At 48.4% G+C, this 15,000-nt stretch overlaps 1 protein-coding gene across 1 annotated transcript in view; it reads left to right on the top strand.

Annotated features, from left to right (window-relative positions):
• LOC132970601 (histone-lysine N-methyltransferase 2C-like) overlaps nucleotides 1-15,000 on the top strand; it is an 89,874-nt gene that overhangs the window by 7,105 nt on the left and 67,769 nt on the right. Inside the window, exons 10-18 of the mRNA XM_061034461.1 lie at nucleotides 1-3,934; nucleotides 4,606-4,815; nucleotides 4,945-5,909; nucleotides 6,001-6,108; nucleotides 7,408-7,533; nucleotides 8,701-8,820; nucleotides 8,945-9,046; nucleotides 9,722-9,826; nucleotides 10,852-11,033. The exon at nucleotides 1-3,934 is cut by the window's left edge and continues 1,441 nt beyond it. Of these exons, the coding sequence (XP_060890444.1) occupies nucleotides 1-3,934; nucleotides 4,606-4,815; nucleotides 4,945-5,909; nucleotides 6,001-6,108; nucleotides 7,408-7,533; nucleotides 8,701-8,820; nucleotides 8,945-9,046; nucleotides 9,722-9,826; nucleotides 10,852-11,033 (5,852 nt within the window). The remainder of the gene's footprint in view (nucleotides 3,935-4,605; nucleotides 4,816-4,944; nucleotides 5,910-6,000; nucleotides 6,109-7,407; nucleotides 7,534-8,700; nucleotides 8,821-8,944; nucleotides 9,047-9,721; nucleotides 9,827-10,851; nucleotides 11,034-15,000) is intronic.

Genomic DNA, 15,000 nt, shown 5'->3' with positions numbered 1-15,000 from the left:
CACCCAGATCCTGCAGAGCTCCAACAAAGTCCTGCTCAGTCTCACCCAGATCCTGCAGAGTTCCAACAAAGTTCTGCCCAATCTCACCCAAATCCTGCAGAGCTCCAACAAAGTCCTGATGAATCTCATCCAGATCCTATGGAGCTCCAACAAAGTCCTGCCCAATCTCACCCAGATCCTGCAGAGCTCCAACAAAGTCCTGCTCAGTCTCACCCAGATCCTGCAGAGTTCCAACAAAGTTCTGCCCAATCTCACCCAGATCCTGCAGAGCTCCAACAAAGTCCTGATGAATCTCATCCAGATCCTATGGAGCTCCAACAAAGTCCTGCCCAATCTCACCCAGATCCTGCAGAGCTCCAACAAAGTCCTGCCCAGTCTCACCCAGATCCTGCAGAGTTCCAACAAAGTTCTGCCCAATCTCACCCAGATCCTGCAGAGCTCCAACAAAGTCCTGCCCAGTCTAACCCAGATCCTGCAGAGCTCCAACAAAGTCCTGCCCAGTCTCATCCAGATCCTATGGAGCTCCAACAAAGTCCTGCCAATTCGGAACTGTATCCTGCAGAGCTCCAACAAAATCCTGCCCAGTCTGACCTGGATCCTGCAGAGCGCCAACAAAGTCCTGCCAATTCGGACCTGGATCCTTTAGAGCTCCAACAAAGTCCTGCCCAGTCTGACCTGGATCCTGCAGAGCGCCAACTAAGTCCTGCCCAATCTCACCTGGATCCTTCAAAGCTGCAGGAAACTCCTGGCCAATCTGACCTTCATGGTTCAGATTTCCATCAAAGTCCTTGCCAGTCTCACCCCGATCCTGCAGAGCTCCAACCAATTTCTGCCCAGTCTCACCCGGATCCTTCAGAGATTCAGGAAAGTCCTGAGACATCTCTATCTAATTCAACAGAACCCCCACAAAGTCCTGTCTATTCTAAACCTGACCCAACAGGGCTTAAGGAAAATTCTGGGATGCCTAATTATGACCCAACAGATCTACCAGAAAGTCCTGCGCCATCTCATCCTGACTCCACAGGGCTTCAGGAAACCTCTGGGCTCCTTAACCCTGATACTGAGGTACAACAGGAAAGCCACATCTCACCTCACCTGAGTCTAGCAGAGCTTCCGCAAAGCCCCACACAGTCCGACTCTAGTTCAGCAGAACTACCAAAAAGTCCTTTGCCTTGCCCTCCTAGTCCTTCTGAACTGCAACAAAGCTCTCCTTATGTGACTTCAGCACAGGATCAGCAAAGTCCTGGCCACATCAGTTGCACTTCCTCGAGCCCTTCCCACAATTCCACACAGGATCAGCTTACAGCCGCAGAGCCTGAGCTGAGTCCCACACTGGATAGCCATACACATTCCCCGCACAGTCTGAACCAGGCAGGTCTTAGTCCTGTCCACGTTGAGATGGTGCCTGCAGAGCCACAAAAGATCTCACCATCACAGAGTCCTGTGCAGGACAATGCTCCACAGACCCAGCTAGACAGACCATGTAGTTCTACTCACATCATCACCACAGAGCCTCAGCACAGCCCCCCACCATCACTTACCAGTTCTACAACAGATAGCCCCACACAAGCTGGCACATCTCAGACACACAGTCCCACACAGGATACTGAACCTACACTGGACCAGAAGAGCCCTGGATTGAGCGACCCTGCTCAACTAAGTCCTGGGACTACGCAGGACCTTTCTACACTGGACCAGGACCTCTTACCAGTCGACTGTAGGTCTACCAAGGGAGCAAGAAGGCGTGCTTCATTGAGTCCTGTTTCGGCACCATGTAGCCCATCACAGTCCCCACTCAGAACTGCAAGGTGTAGTCTGTCACAACCTGCAAGCCCATCACAGGCCCACTCCTCACAGCCTGACAGGCCTTCACATCTTAGCCTTCTTCCCTCTCGGCTTGCTACAGAGACAACAGTTGCAAAGGAATGCATCCCAACCAGTACCACAAAACTGCAGTATTTGGAGCATAGCACCTTGCAGCTGAGTCCAAACCCTGAAGGCAAAACACTGGAAAATAGCCTTGCTCATCTTAGCCCCACCTCCATCCTGTCCACGGTGTCTCGTGAGATCCACAGCACCGATGGTAAACTCCAAAATATTCCTAGGCCTACTCAGTGTATCATCCACAGTCCAGATAATTCTACCCCCCTTTGTGTGCCAGTCACACCCACACCAGAAAGCCTTGTTCACATTAGCACTTCAACAGAACACAGTAGCCTAACATGCGTTCCTTCTGCTGATGAGATGGAGGGAATATCTCCCCGAGCTAGCCCCATGCATCAGAGTCCTTCTCGTGACAGAGCATCACACTGCACAGAAGCTAATGAAGGTAGCCCCATACATATCCAAGAAAGCTCGGCTGATGCTAGCCCCACCCATGCCAGTAAGATGCCTACAAGCCCTGCTAGCTCTTTTCAGGCCTGTTCTAGCCTCATGCTTGTGGAGACTAGCCCTGTCCCGGTCAGCCCTGTAGCTGCAGAGACAAGCCCTTCATTAAAATCAGCTAGCCCCTCAACCACACTGGCGGGACCCACACACCCATCTCAGGAGTCTGAGGAAGCTGTGGACATTGGTAGTCCCTTTATTCTGTCAGAAACTTGTTCTGGTCATCCTCAATCAACTCCAGACATCCCAGTTCAATTTAGCCCTACTCATGTAAGCCCAGTCTACACAGAAGCTGATAGTAGCCACAATCTGATAGGCTCTGTGGATGTTCAAGAGAGTAGTACCACACATCCTGGTCAGTCATGTCCTTTATTGGTCCAAAGTACCTGCAGTCCTCCACAGATGTCTCCAGTACAGAAGAGCCCCTGTCCAAGTCCAACTTTCTTTAGTCCTCCACACTGTAGGTTGCCTGATACTAGCCTGACTAGTAGCTATGTTAGCCACAATCTGAGCCATAGTGGCCAGACAAAGTCCTGCTCTGCTAGCCTAACTGATGTTGGTGTCATTCATAGTCCGCCTAGGTCTAGTCCTGCTGGTCAAGCTAGTCCTGTTCACATAGAAAGCACCTCTAGTTGTGCTGACTCAGGCCAAGTCCAAAGAACCTCTCCCTCATTAGTAAGCACCACGTACAGCAGCCCTGCACATGGTCCTTTTGCCTATGTTAGTCCACCTCAAAGTCCATTTCAGGCCAGTGAAACGTATCATAGCCCCACAGGTAGCCCCCACTATAGCCCAGCTCCTGACACTGGAACCAGTCCTGGCCTCCCTGTGGAACAGCACAGCCCTGCTTTAGCCAGTTCAGCTTTAGATGAGAACATTGTGGCCAGCTCTCAAATCAAGAGCACTGTGATCCCAGGTGTGGATCAGCTGAACTGTGGTCTGGTTGAACCTTCAGACAGTATTAGGCAGCAGAGCCCAACATCTGCATGTTCCCTTGGTGATGACTCATCTTCTGTTAGCCCTAACCAGGCTTATCTGAGCCAGGTTGTCCTGTCCCCAGCTAGTCCCCCCCAAACTCCTGACAGGTCTGCAGTTGAAAATCAAATGAGCGCTGTCTCTGGAATCCCCTTCAGTCAAGGACCAGGCACCCCCATTAATACTTCATCCACTCAAGCTAGTCCTGCTCATTCTGGTCTGGCTCAGGATAACACTGCGATGCTGAGCTCAAGTCCAACCATTACATCTGTTAGTCCCCCAAGCCTAGACCATTCACAATCTCCACAATCTGGAGATATACAAGCTAATGCTAGTCCTGACCCTGCATGGCTGGAAGCAAGTCCTAGTCTATGTCCTACTAGTCCTGTGCAACCTGAGGCTAGTTCCAGTCCTAGTCCTGTTAGCCAATTGAGGTGTGAGGCAAGTCCAGGTCCTGTCAGCCCTGTGCAGTCTGAAATCAGCCCTAGTCCTGGTCCTATTGGCCCTGTGCTGTCTTGTCCTTCCAGTCCCCGGAGACACACACCAACAGAGAGGGAGTCTGCAGCCTCAGGGGGTGAGTACCTCCTCCTTTTTACTTCTCTTACCTGTCTCTTGATGTTTTACAGTCTCCTCTAGTTTTTCTCTTCCTTTAGAGCTTGTATCAGCATAAAACCTAAACAGTTCAGTGTCCGGAGCACAAAACCCTAACCCTAACCCTGCCCTCGGCATCAGCTGTAAAAAAAAAAAAAAAAAAATCTAAATAAAAAAAATATATTCATAGATGGGGGAGAAAGTTCCCATTCGATCTGTAATGAGCCGTTCAAATTCAAAATATAGTCTGTCAGCGCATTAGGCCTTCTGAAGTAGTTTGCCATTTAACCCAGCAGAGAGTGACCATTGCATGCACTCTTGACCTCAGTGAATGAAGAGTCATCCTACATGAGGGAGACTCTTCTCTCTGCTGTCAGCAGCACACTGCTTTAGTGAAGAGCCACAGAGTCACTACAAACATGCAACTCTCCAAGATGGCTCGCAAATATCTGTGTGTACCTGGAACGTCTGTACGATCTGAACAGGTTGTCTTGTCAGCAGCTAATTTTGTAAATAAAAAGTTAAAAACAGTTGAAGGGTGCTGTAAGCAGACACATACCATAACACTGTCCCTTATAGTCAGAAGTAAATGTGCAGATCTGTTTATTAGCAGATTCTTTCTGCTGATTGTACCATGTCTTTGTTTTTGTCCAGACGTCAGCATGTTGGAGGAGCAGGAGGAGCAGGAGGAGATAGTGAGGACTGAGAAGGAGGTAGAGGAGGACAGAGATGCCCCACAGCAGCCGCAGCAGGAGGAGGAGGAGATGGAAGAGCCTCATCAGGCGACAAAGAGGAGTCCAGAAGAGAAGGAGAGTCCTGAGAGGACAAAGGAGGAGGGAGAAGAGGAAGTCTGTGTTCCTGCAGGTAGAGAACACCTGTAATGTGTTTTATCATTTTGAGTGATTTACTGTGTACGTACTGACCTGTGTGTGTTTGTTATAAGTTGCTGATTACTGTAAGAAAAGAGAACTCTGCCCCCTCCTCTCTCTGCAGAAGTCGAACAGGAACACCATCAGTCTCCTCCTCACACTCCTGCTGCCTCTCCCTTTCAGCAGGCTCCGCCCACCACACAACATCCCTCCCTACCCCCCTCACCTTCTCCTCCTGCCTCCCCCCTCACCTCACCACCATCCCCTCCTCCTTCTCCATATAGAGCTGGCTCTCAGGAGGCCTCCCCATCCTCATCTCACAGGAATGCCTTACTCCCCTCCTGTTCCCCCCACACCCCACCTCCTCTAAAGGACCCCCCACAGGAACAGGATCCAAGAGAAGCTGAGACCATGAAGGGTTTGGAGGGGATGCAAGAGGACAAAACACTTTCCTGTCATGGGGCAGTTGATGGCAGCCAATCGGAGAACCAGTCTGAACCTGTTGCTCTAGCAATAGAACCCACCAAAGATAAGCACCAATCACATGCTGAGCCTTTGGAGAGACAGCGAGAGGAGACTGAGGAGGGGGAGACCGAGGACTCTCTTAAAGTGACTGAACCAGCAGCAGCCACTCATGAAAAGGTTGAAGAGCAGCAGCCAATCATAGAGCAGTATAGTGCAGTGGAAGAGGAGCAGGGGGAGGAAGCAAGAAAAGAAGCTGAGAATCAGGACCAATCAGATCTGGATGAGGAGCCAATGAGCCCTGTCCTGGAACTGGACCCTTCTTTAGATATGGAGGTGATGAAGCTGATGTCCTCCTCGTCTCCTCCCCCCTCCTTCCTTCACCTCTCCTCACCCAGCCCGCCTCCCTTCTCTCGCCGGGGGAAGGGTCGTACTCTCAGACCTCCTCCCTGCTCTTCCAGGCCTTCAGACGACCTCTCCATCCGTCTGAGGCAATCTCCCTTCTCAACAGAGGCCTCCCCCGAGACCTCCCCGGCTAGAACTCCCATGACCCCTCCTCCCTTATCCCCACCCTCACCTCATCACCGAGCCTCCCCATCTGCCAGAGAGTCTCCACCTCTGTCAAAGGTAAGACAACCGCTGTGTCTCCTTTTATTCCCTCCTCTCCTTTTCTGCTCGTTCTTCTATCTGACCTATCATGATGTATTTCTGTGTCCAGCTTCAGGCTCCGCCCACCACTGTGCTCCCCCTCACTCCTAAAATTGGAATGGGGAAACCGGCCATCACCAAGAGGAAGTTCTCCCCGGGCCGAGCCAGGATCAAACAGGTGTGTGAGCTTTAACCTGAAGTGTCTCTCATTCCCCACAAGCAGCTGTTGCATCACTCTCTACAAACACACCGGACTCTTAAAAAAAAGATTTTACCTCGCTGAACTCAGAGTGATGTCACAGCTGTTTGTGGTTAAAAAATCATTTCCCTCTGTGTGGGGATGATTTCTGTAACGATGTCACACACTTAGAAGAACAACCTGAGCCTGTCAGGGACAAAAACAACTTCTTAGAGTCCATCAACCATTAAGTTTCAGACGTTACAGTCTGACTTACACTCTCAGAGGATTATGGGATGTATTTTGTTTCGTTTGGAAAGCTGTTCCTCCAAATCCTCCCCTCCTCTTCCTGCTCACCTGACACTCACTGAATCTGCTGCATCCATTCTCTTTGTTCTTCAGCATGTTCACACACACACACATACACACACACACACACAGGTCATAGCATGAAAATGTTTGATGAGTGATGTATATGTTGGGATGCAGCAGGAGGAGGAGCAGCGTTAGCGATGTAGAGATTAATTTAATAACACAAAATGACAAAGTTACTAATCAACACAATAGTTACTGTTGATGCACGTAGCGGCCATGTTGGATTTTTAGATCGAGTTACTGTAGTTCCTCCGAGTTCTTCTCAATTCGACTTCATTCGTTCCTGATGGCGTGTCAGTTGCTATTCCGACTGAAATACAAAGTACTTCTGGTCAGGTTCAAAAGGACGTATTTTACAAACTAAAATATACAAACCAGCACCGCCGTAATAAATCCACATCATTAAATTAACTTTTATTCTGACTAATAAACCAAATTAATAATTAATTTTACAGAATCACTTGGGACAGTTTTGATTTGCTTATGGAGGAATTTTATACCATTATTACCTAGCAAATACACAGAAGGTTGTTGTCCGTCAAAATGGAGTGTTTTATTCTGAAAATAAACCGGATGTATTAATGACTTCCTGTCCCGCTCAATTTGCTCTGCGGTAAATTGATGCGTCACACGTGTAGTTAGCATGTGTCATTGTGACGAGGGTTGACTCCTCCCAGTCTGTGTGTCCCAGTATGACTGTTGGCATGCTGTTGTCATGGTAACACCGTCTCATTAAGACATCTGTTGGTTTTGCCCGATTAATTTTCTTCCGTTTCCTTTTGAATTATTTTAATTTGTGGCTGTTGCATTTATGTTACTGCATTTTGTCCCCCACCAACTCCCCCTTCTCCTTTTCTCCCCCCCATCACAACTTCTTCGACCTCATTTCATCCACCCTCCACCTTCTCCTCCTCCCTACCTCAGGGTTCGTGGTGGAGTAATCGCAGGGCGGTGAGCCCCCCCTCGTCCTCCCAGGATTCCACAGGGGAGGGAGGGTGGGACAGCCCTAAGCCCCTCCCACCGGACTCCCCCCTCTGGAGCATGAGAGTGGTAAAGAAGCAGATTCTAACAACTAACCCACTAACTAACTGTGTGTACTACCACCCGCCCCTCTGGGATGTAACCGTGTGACAAACAAGGGCACCCTATTGTCAGCCTAACTCCCCCCCACACACACACACACACACACACACACACACACACACACACACCTCCTGATCACCTGGTTGTCATGGAGACGCTGCTTTAATAACTCTTTGATAAAACTTTAACTTGGTTAATGCATCATCTGACTCCCTTAGAGGACTCCCAGAATGCAACACAAACGCCTCAGGTTACTACTCGCCGTTTACAGGAGAAGTTTATGTTTGTATTTAAGAGCTGACGGGACATGAAGGGAGACACAACGACATCATAATCACTAGAGATGTTCCCAGCTGACGGTAGGTTAGCAGAGTGTGGCTAACATTAGCAGTGCTAGCACCTCCTGTCTTCAGCTTAACGTCACCATGTCTGTCATATCTATTTATCTCTACAGATCAAAGACAGATATAAGATGATATCGGCCAATGTATCTGGGTCTGTTTTTTTTCTCTCCCTCACATCCGTACCAGTATCGGCCACAAACCCAAATCGGTCGTGTCCTAGTCATAATCCGTTTAACTCACTAGTAATTCTGGTGGCGACTAGCGAGGCTGAAGACGTTTAAAATCTCTTTGAATGACCTGAATGCACTAAGCTGCTTCCCCTGTGTTTTCATGCAGGTTGAATATTTCAAATTCATTGTTCTAACCAAACTCCATGGAGAAAACGAGCGTTTTAAAAGTTGTTTGCTTGAGCTGACAAAGCCAGAAGTCAGAGTAGAATTTCTTGGTGTGGGTGAGTGGGCGGGCACGGTGTCATGGTTTCTGAGTCCCCTGAGAAGATTAATACATTATCTCAACACTTCACATGTAGGTTCCCCTTAAAGACAAACCTTAACGTCCATTAAAGATCCAACATTTCAGGTCACAGAGGGGACCCAGCTGATGTCAGTGAGGTCATTGTACTGTTGTTGTTGTTTCCATGGTAACATCCAGCAAGTTTAAGTAAAGCAGAGACTTCATGGTTTCTTACTCCTCTTCATATTTCTCCTTCATCTCTCCAAATTCTCATCCTCCCTTCCTGCCTCCCTCCTCTCCTCCTTCCTTCCTGCCTCTCTCCCCCCCTCCCCCCCAGGGTCGCGGTTCAGGGTTTCCAGGCAGGAGGAGGTCCAGAGGAGGAAGCATTGGAGGAGGAAGAGGAGGCAGAGGAAGGAGCCGGCTAAAGACTCAGGACAGTCTGCCCGTTTCACCTGGAGTAAGAAGACACACACACACACACACACACACACACACACACACACACACACACACACACACACACACACTCCGGTGCTCTATCAGGTGTGGAGGTGTTGATGTGTGTCGTCTCTCTCTGTCAGTCTGTGTATGTGGAGCCGTTCCAGCCGAAGGAGGAGGAGGAGAACTCCATGCACAACACAGTGGTGATGTTTTCCACCTCCGACCACTTCACCCTCAGACAGGTACACCCCCCCCACCCGACTCACTCACTTTTAGGACCTCCCTAACCTGTTGTGGTTGAGAACTGTCAATCACAGGTAGCCCCACCCTCCTCCCCCTCTTTCTGGTCCCTTTGACTCTTAATGGGTCCATCATTTACTAAACATGCATCATCACCATCTTTTTTTTAAGAACCAGGAGTGACCATATTTGGAGAAGATGGCGGAGCTAGAGAGGGGCGACGGTTTCCCTCCATTATGGTCACTTCCTTTGACAAACATTCTTCCTGAAAACATGAACAGTTATCACCTCAGAGTTTCTTTAAGTCCAAGCAAACACTGAACAACACATGTAAGTGACCTGTCAGTCACAGGTAGCTCCACCCCTAGCCCCTCCCCTCTTCCTGGTGTGTACAGGTTGAGACCATCAACTAGTTAGGAAAATGTTGACTGAGGGAATAAACCAACATATGATCAGCTGTCTGAAAGTGTAGTGTCTCTATTAGTAAACGTGTGTGTGTGTGTGTGTGTGTGTGTGTGTGTGTGTGTGTGTGTGTGTGTGTGTGTGTGTGTGTGTGTGTGTGTGTGTGTGTGTGTGTGTGTGTGTGTGTGTGTGTGTGTGTGTGTGTGTGTGTGTGTGTGTGTGTGTGTGTGTGTGTGTGTGTGTGTGTGTGTGTGTGTGTGTGTGTGTGTGTGTAGGACATGTGTGTGGTGTGTGGTAGTTTTGGTCAGGGCGCTGAAGGCCGGCTGTTGGCCTGTTCTCAGTGTGGACAGTGTTACCATCCCTACTGCGTCAACGTCAAGGTCAGTATGTAAACACAGCCTCACAGTCTGCATCACTTTACTCTCCTATGATTCCAGGATTTGTACTTTTGTGACTGTAACATGTTTATTACCTCTTAATTTAACCTTTTCAATAATCCGATATAAAAGACTGATTTTATTTTTTTCAAAGAGTTGCTTCATTCATTTGGTTATTTCATTTCAACAAACATGTTTTCCACATACGATGAAAAGAAGCAGCAACATCTTTAAAAATAAATACACAGACATACATACACATCAAAACAATGAAATATGAGAGAAAAGACTGATTCTAGAGGTCTTTAAACTGTCGTCCCGCGTCAAGATTTCTCTCATGTTCAGCAACATCTACAATGTTCTTTTAGTTCCATCTGTTGTTCTCTTTGTGGAGTTTGCACACTACCAGCTTTAGACCCCTCGTCCCTCGAGTCACGCTGCCCACCTGCCCTCCACCATCTTACTGAGCAGTAAACCACCGTTTGATTTAACTGCGTTCAGTTTCTATGCTGATCTGGAACAAACTCCCAGAAAACTGCAGGCCTGAAGACTCACCTGTTTACAGCTGCCTTCAATTAAACAGCTTTAATAAGATTTTAAACTTTTACTCTGCATTATAATTATTATTATTATTTTTACTCTTTTATTTATTTTATTTCAATTAATTTCATTTGAATATTTTTTATTTGAACATATTTTCAGATTTAATAATTTCAGTGATTTTTTAATGTTCTATTTTAATGTTTCTTTTCTTTCTTCTGTCATGATGCTTTTTGATGTTTTGTGTGAAGCACTTTGAATCGCCTTGTTGTTGAAATGTGCTATAGAAATAAACTTGCCTTGCCCCCTGATGACCTCATGACAGAGCAAAAATGGTAAAAAAGTGGCGCGACCCGCCCTGTTAGCGTCGCTGTGTTTCCCATCAAATGTAGAAATGTATGAAAAGTGCGTCTTAGGGTATCAGGTTACAGGAGTTTCTCTGTCTCTGTGTTACCCTCTTGTTAACTTGACCGCTCTCTGGTGTTCAGATCACTCGAGTCATCCTGACCAAAGGGTGGCGCTGTCTGGAATGTACGGTGTGTGAGGCGTGTGGCGAGGCCAGCGACCCCGGGCGACTGTTGCTATGTGACGACTGTGACATCAGCTACCACACCTACTGCCTGGACCCGCCCCTTCACACTGTCCCTAAAGGATCCTGGAAGTGCAAGTGGTGGGTCCACCTGTCAATCAATCACATGTCTGTTACCTACCAATCAGCCTCCAATGGTTGTGTGGGTCCTCTGACAGTGTGTGTGTGTGTGTGTGTTCCTCAGGTGTGTGTGTGTATTCCTCTCTGGCAGCGTGTGTGTGTATTCCTCTGACAGTGTGTGTGTTCCTCTGACAGTGTGTGTGTGTTGTCCTCTGACAGTGTGTGTGTGGTGTGTTCCTCTCTGACAGTGTGTGTGTGTGTGTGTGTATTCCTCTCTGACACTGTGTGTGTGTTCCTCAGGTGTGTGTGTGTATTCCTCTCTGACAGTGTGTGTGTGTTCCTCTCTGACAGTGTGTGTGTATTCCTCTCTGACAGCGTGTGTGTGTGTTCTTCAGGTGTGTGTGTTCCTCTCTGACAGTGTGTGTGTGTATTCCTCTCTGACAGTGTGTGTGTGTTCCTCTCTGACAGTGTGTGTGTATTCCTCTCTGACAGCGTGTGTGTGTGTTCCTCAGGTGTGTGTGTTCCTCTCTGACAGTGTGTGTGTTCCTCTCTGACAGTGTGTGTGTATTCCTCTCTGACAGCGTGTGTGTGTGTTCCTCAGGTGTGTGTGTTCCTCTCTGACTGTGTGTGTGTATTCCTCTCTGACAGCGTGTGTGTGTGTTCCTCAGGTGTGTGTGTTCCTCTCTGACAGTGTGTGTGTGTTCCTCTCTGACAGTGTGTGTGTGTATTCCTCTGACAGTGTGTGTGTTCCTCTGACAGTGTGTGTGTGTTGTCCTCTGACAGTGTGTGTGTGGTGTGTTCCTCTCTGACAGTGTGTGTGTGTGTGTGTGTATTCCTCTCTGACACTGTGTGTGTGTTCCTCAGGTGTGTGTGTGTATTCCTCTCTGACAGTGTGTGTGTGTTCCTCTCTGACAGTGTGTGTGTATTCCTCTCTGACAGCGTGTGTGTGTGTTCTTCAGGTGTGTGTGTTCCTCTCTGACAGTGTGTGTGTGTATTCCTCTCTGACAGTGTGTGTGTGTTCCTCTCTGACAGTGTGTGTGTGTATTCCTCTCTGACAGTGTGTGTGTATTCCTCTCTGACAGTGTGTGTGTGTTCCTCTCTGACAGTGTGTGTGTATTCCTCTCTGACAGCGTGTGTGTGTGTTCCTCAGGTGTGTGTGTTCCTCTCTGACAGTGTGTGTGTGTTCCTCTCTGACAGTGTGTGTGTATTCCTCTCTGACAGCGTGTGTGTGTGTTCCTCAGGTGTGTGTGTTCCTCTCTGACAGTGTGTGTGTGTATTCCTCTCTGACAGCGTGTGTGTGTGTTCCTCAGGTGTGTGTGTTCCTCTCTGACAGTGTGTGTGTGTTCCTCTCTGACAGTGTGTGTGTGTTCCTCTCTGACAGTGTGTGTGTGTGTATTCCTCTCTGACAGTGTGTGTGTGTATTCCTCTCTGACAGTGTGTGTTCCTCTCTGACAGTGTGTGTGTGTTCCTCTCTGACAGTGTGTGTGTGTTCCTCTCTGACAGTGTGTGTGTTCCTCTCTGACAGTGTGTGTGTATTCCTCTCTGACAGTGTGTGTGTATTCCTCTCTGACAGTGTGTGTGTTCCTCTCTGACAGTGTGTGTGTTCCTCTCTGACATTGTGTGTTCCTCTCTGACAGTGTGTGTGTGTATTCCTCTCTGACAGTGTGTGTGTGTTCCTCTCTTGACAGTGTGTGTGTGTATTCCTCTCTGACAGTGTGTGTGTGTTCCTCTCTGACACTGTGTGTGTTCCTCTCTGACAGTGTGTGTGGTGTGTTCCTCTCTGACAGTGTGTGTGTTCCTCTCTGACACTGTGTGTGTGTTCCTCTCTGACAGTGTGTGTGTTCCTCTCTGACAGTGTGTGTGTATTCCTCTCTGACAGTGTGTGTTCCTCTCTGACAGTGTGTGTGTATTCCTCTCTGACAGTGTGTGTGTGTTCCTCTCTGACAGTGTGTGTATTCCTCTCTGACAGTGTGTGTATTCCTCTCTGACAGTGTGTGTGTATTCCTCTCTGACAGTGTGTGTTCCTCTCTGACAGTGTGTGTGTATTCCTCTCTGACAGTGTGTGTGTATTCCTCTCTGACAGTGTGTGTATTCCTCTCTGACAGTGTGTGTGTATTCCTCTCTGTGTGTGTGTATTCCTCTCTGACAGTGTGTGTGTATTCCTCTCTGACAGTGTGTGTGTATTCCTCTCTGACAGTGTGTGTATTCCTCTCTGACAGTGTGTGTGTGTATTCCTCTCTGTGTGTGTGTATTCCTCTCTGACAGTGTGTGTTTCTCTCTGACAGTGTGTGTGTGTTCCTCTCTGACAGTGTGTGTGTGTATTCCTCTCTGACAGTGTGTGTGGTGTGTTCCTCTCTGACAGCGTGTGTGTATTCCTCTCTGACAGTGTGTGTGTATTCCTCTCTGACAGCGTGTGTGGTGTATTCCTCTCTGACAGCGTGTGTGTGTTCCTCAGGTGTGTGTGTTCCTCTCTGACAGTGTGTGTGTGTTCCTCAGGTGTGTGTGTTCCTCTCTGACAGTGTGTGTGTATTCCTCTCTGACAGCGTGTGTGATGTATTCCTCTCTGACAGCGTGTGTGTGTTCCTCAGGTGTGTGTGTTCCTCTCTGACAGTGTGTGTATTCCTCTCTGACAGCGTGTGTGTGTTCCTCAGGTGTGTGTGTGTGTTCCTCTCTGACAGTGTGTGTGTGTTCCTCAGGTGTGTGTGTGTGTGTGTGTTCCTCTCTGACTGTGTGTGTGGTGTGTTCCTCAGGTGTGTGTGTTGTCCTTTGACAGTGTGTGTGGTGTGTTCCTCTCTGACAGTGTGTGTGTTCCTCTCTGACAGTGTGTGTTCCTCTCTGACAGTGTGTGTGTGTTCCTCTCTGACAGTGTGTGTGTGTTCCTCTCTGACAGTGTGTGTGTTCCTCTCTGACAGTGTGTGTGTGTTCCTCTCTGACAGTGTGTGTTCCTCTCTGACAGTGTGTGTGTTCCTCTCTGACAGTGTGTGTGTGTTCCTCTCTGACAGTGTGTGTTCCTCTCTGACAGTGTGTGTGTGTGTTCCTCTCTGACAGTGTGTGGTGTGTTCCTCTCTGACAGTGTGTGTGTATTTCTCTCTGACAGTGTGTGTGTGTTCCTCTCTGACAGTGTGTGTATTTCTCTCTGACAGTGTGTGTGGTGTATTCCTCTCTGACAGCGTGTGTGTGTTCCTCAGGTGTGTGTTGTCCTCTGACAGTGTGTGTGTGTTGTCCTCTGACAGTGTGTGTGTGTTCCTCAGGTGTGTGTGTTCCTCTCTGACTGTGTGTGTGGTGTGTTCCTCAGGTGTGTGTGTTGTCCTTTGACAGTGTGTGTGGTGTGTTCCTCTCTGACAGTGTGTGTTCCTCTCTGACAGTGTGTGTGTGTTCCTCTCTGACAGTGTGTGTGTTCCTCTCTGACAGTGTGTGTGTGTTCCTCTCTGACAGTGTGTGTTCCTCTCTGACAGTGTGTGTGTGTGTTCCTCTCTGACAGTGTGTGTGGTGTGTTCCTCTCTGACAGTGTGTGTGTATTTCTCTCTGACAGTGTGTGTGTGTTCCTCTCTGACAGTGTGTGTATTTCTCTCTGACAGTGTGTGTGTTCCTCTCTGACAGTGTGTGTGGTGTATTCCCCTCTGACAGCGTGTGTGTGTTCCTCAGGTGTGTGTGTTGTCCTCTGACAGTGTGTGTGTGTTGTCCTCTGACAGTGTGTGTTCCTCTCTGACAGTGTGTGTGTGTTCCTCTCTGACAGTGTGTGTGTGTTCCTCTCTGACAGTGTGTGTGTTCCTCTCTGACAGTGTGTGTGTATTCCTCTCTGACAGTGTGTGTGTATTCCTCTCTGACAGTGTGTGGGTTCCTCTCTGACAGTGTGTGTGTTCCTCTCTGACATTGTGTGTTCCTCTCTGACAGTGTGTGTGTGTATTCCTCTCTGACAGTGTGTGTGTGTTCCTCTCTTGACAGTGTGTGTGTGTATTCCTCTCTGACAGTGTGTGTGTGTTCCTCT

This window comes from Labrus mixtus, unplaced genomic scaffold (genome assembly GCF_963584025.1).
Source record: "Labrus mixtus unplaced genomic scaffold, fLabMix1.1 SCAFFOLD_115, whole genome shotgun sequence".
Classification (NCBI taxonomy): Eukaryota; Metazoa; Chordata; class Actinopteri; order Labriformes; family Labridae; genus Labrus; species Labrus mixtus.
The sequence above is the reverse complement of the archived record's forward strand: the minus strand, read 5'-3'. Positions and strand labels throughout refer to the sequence as shown.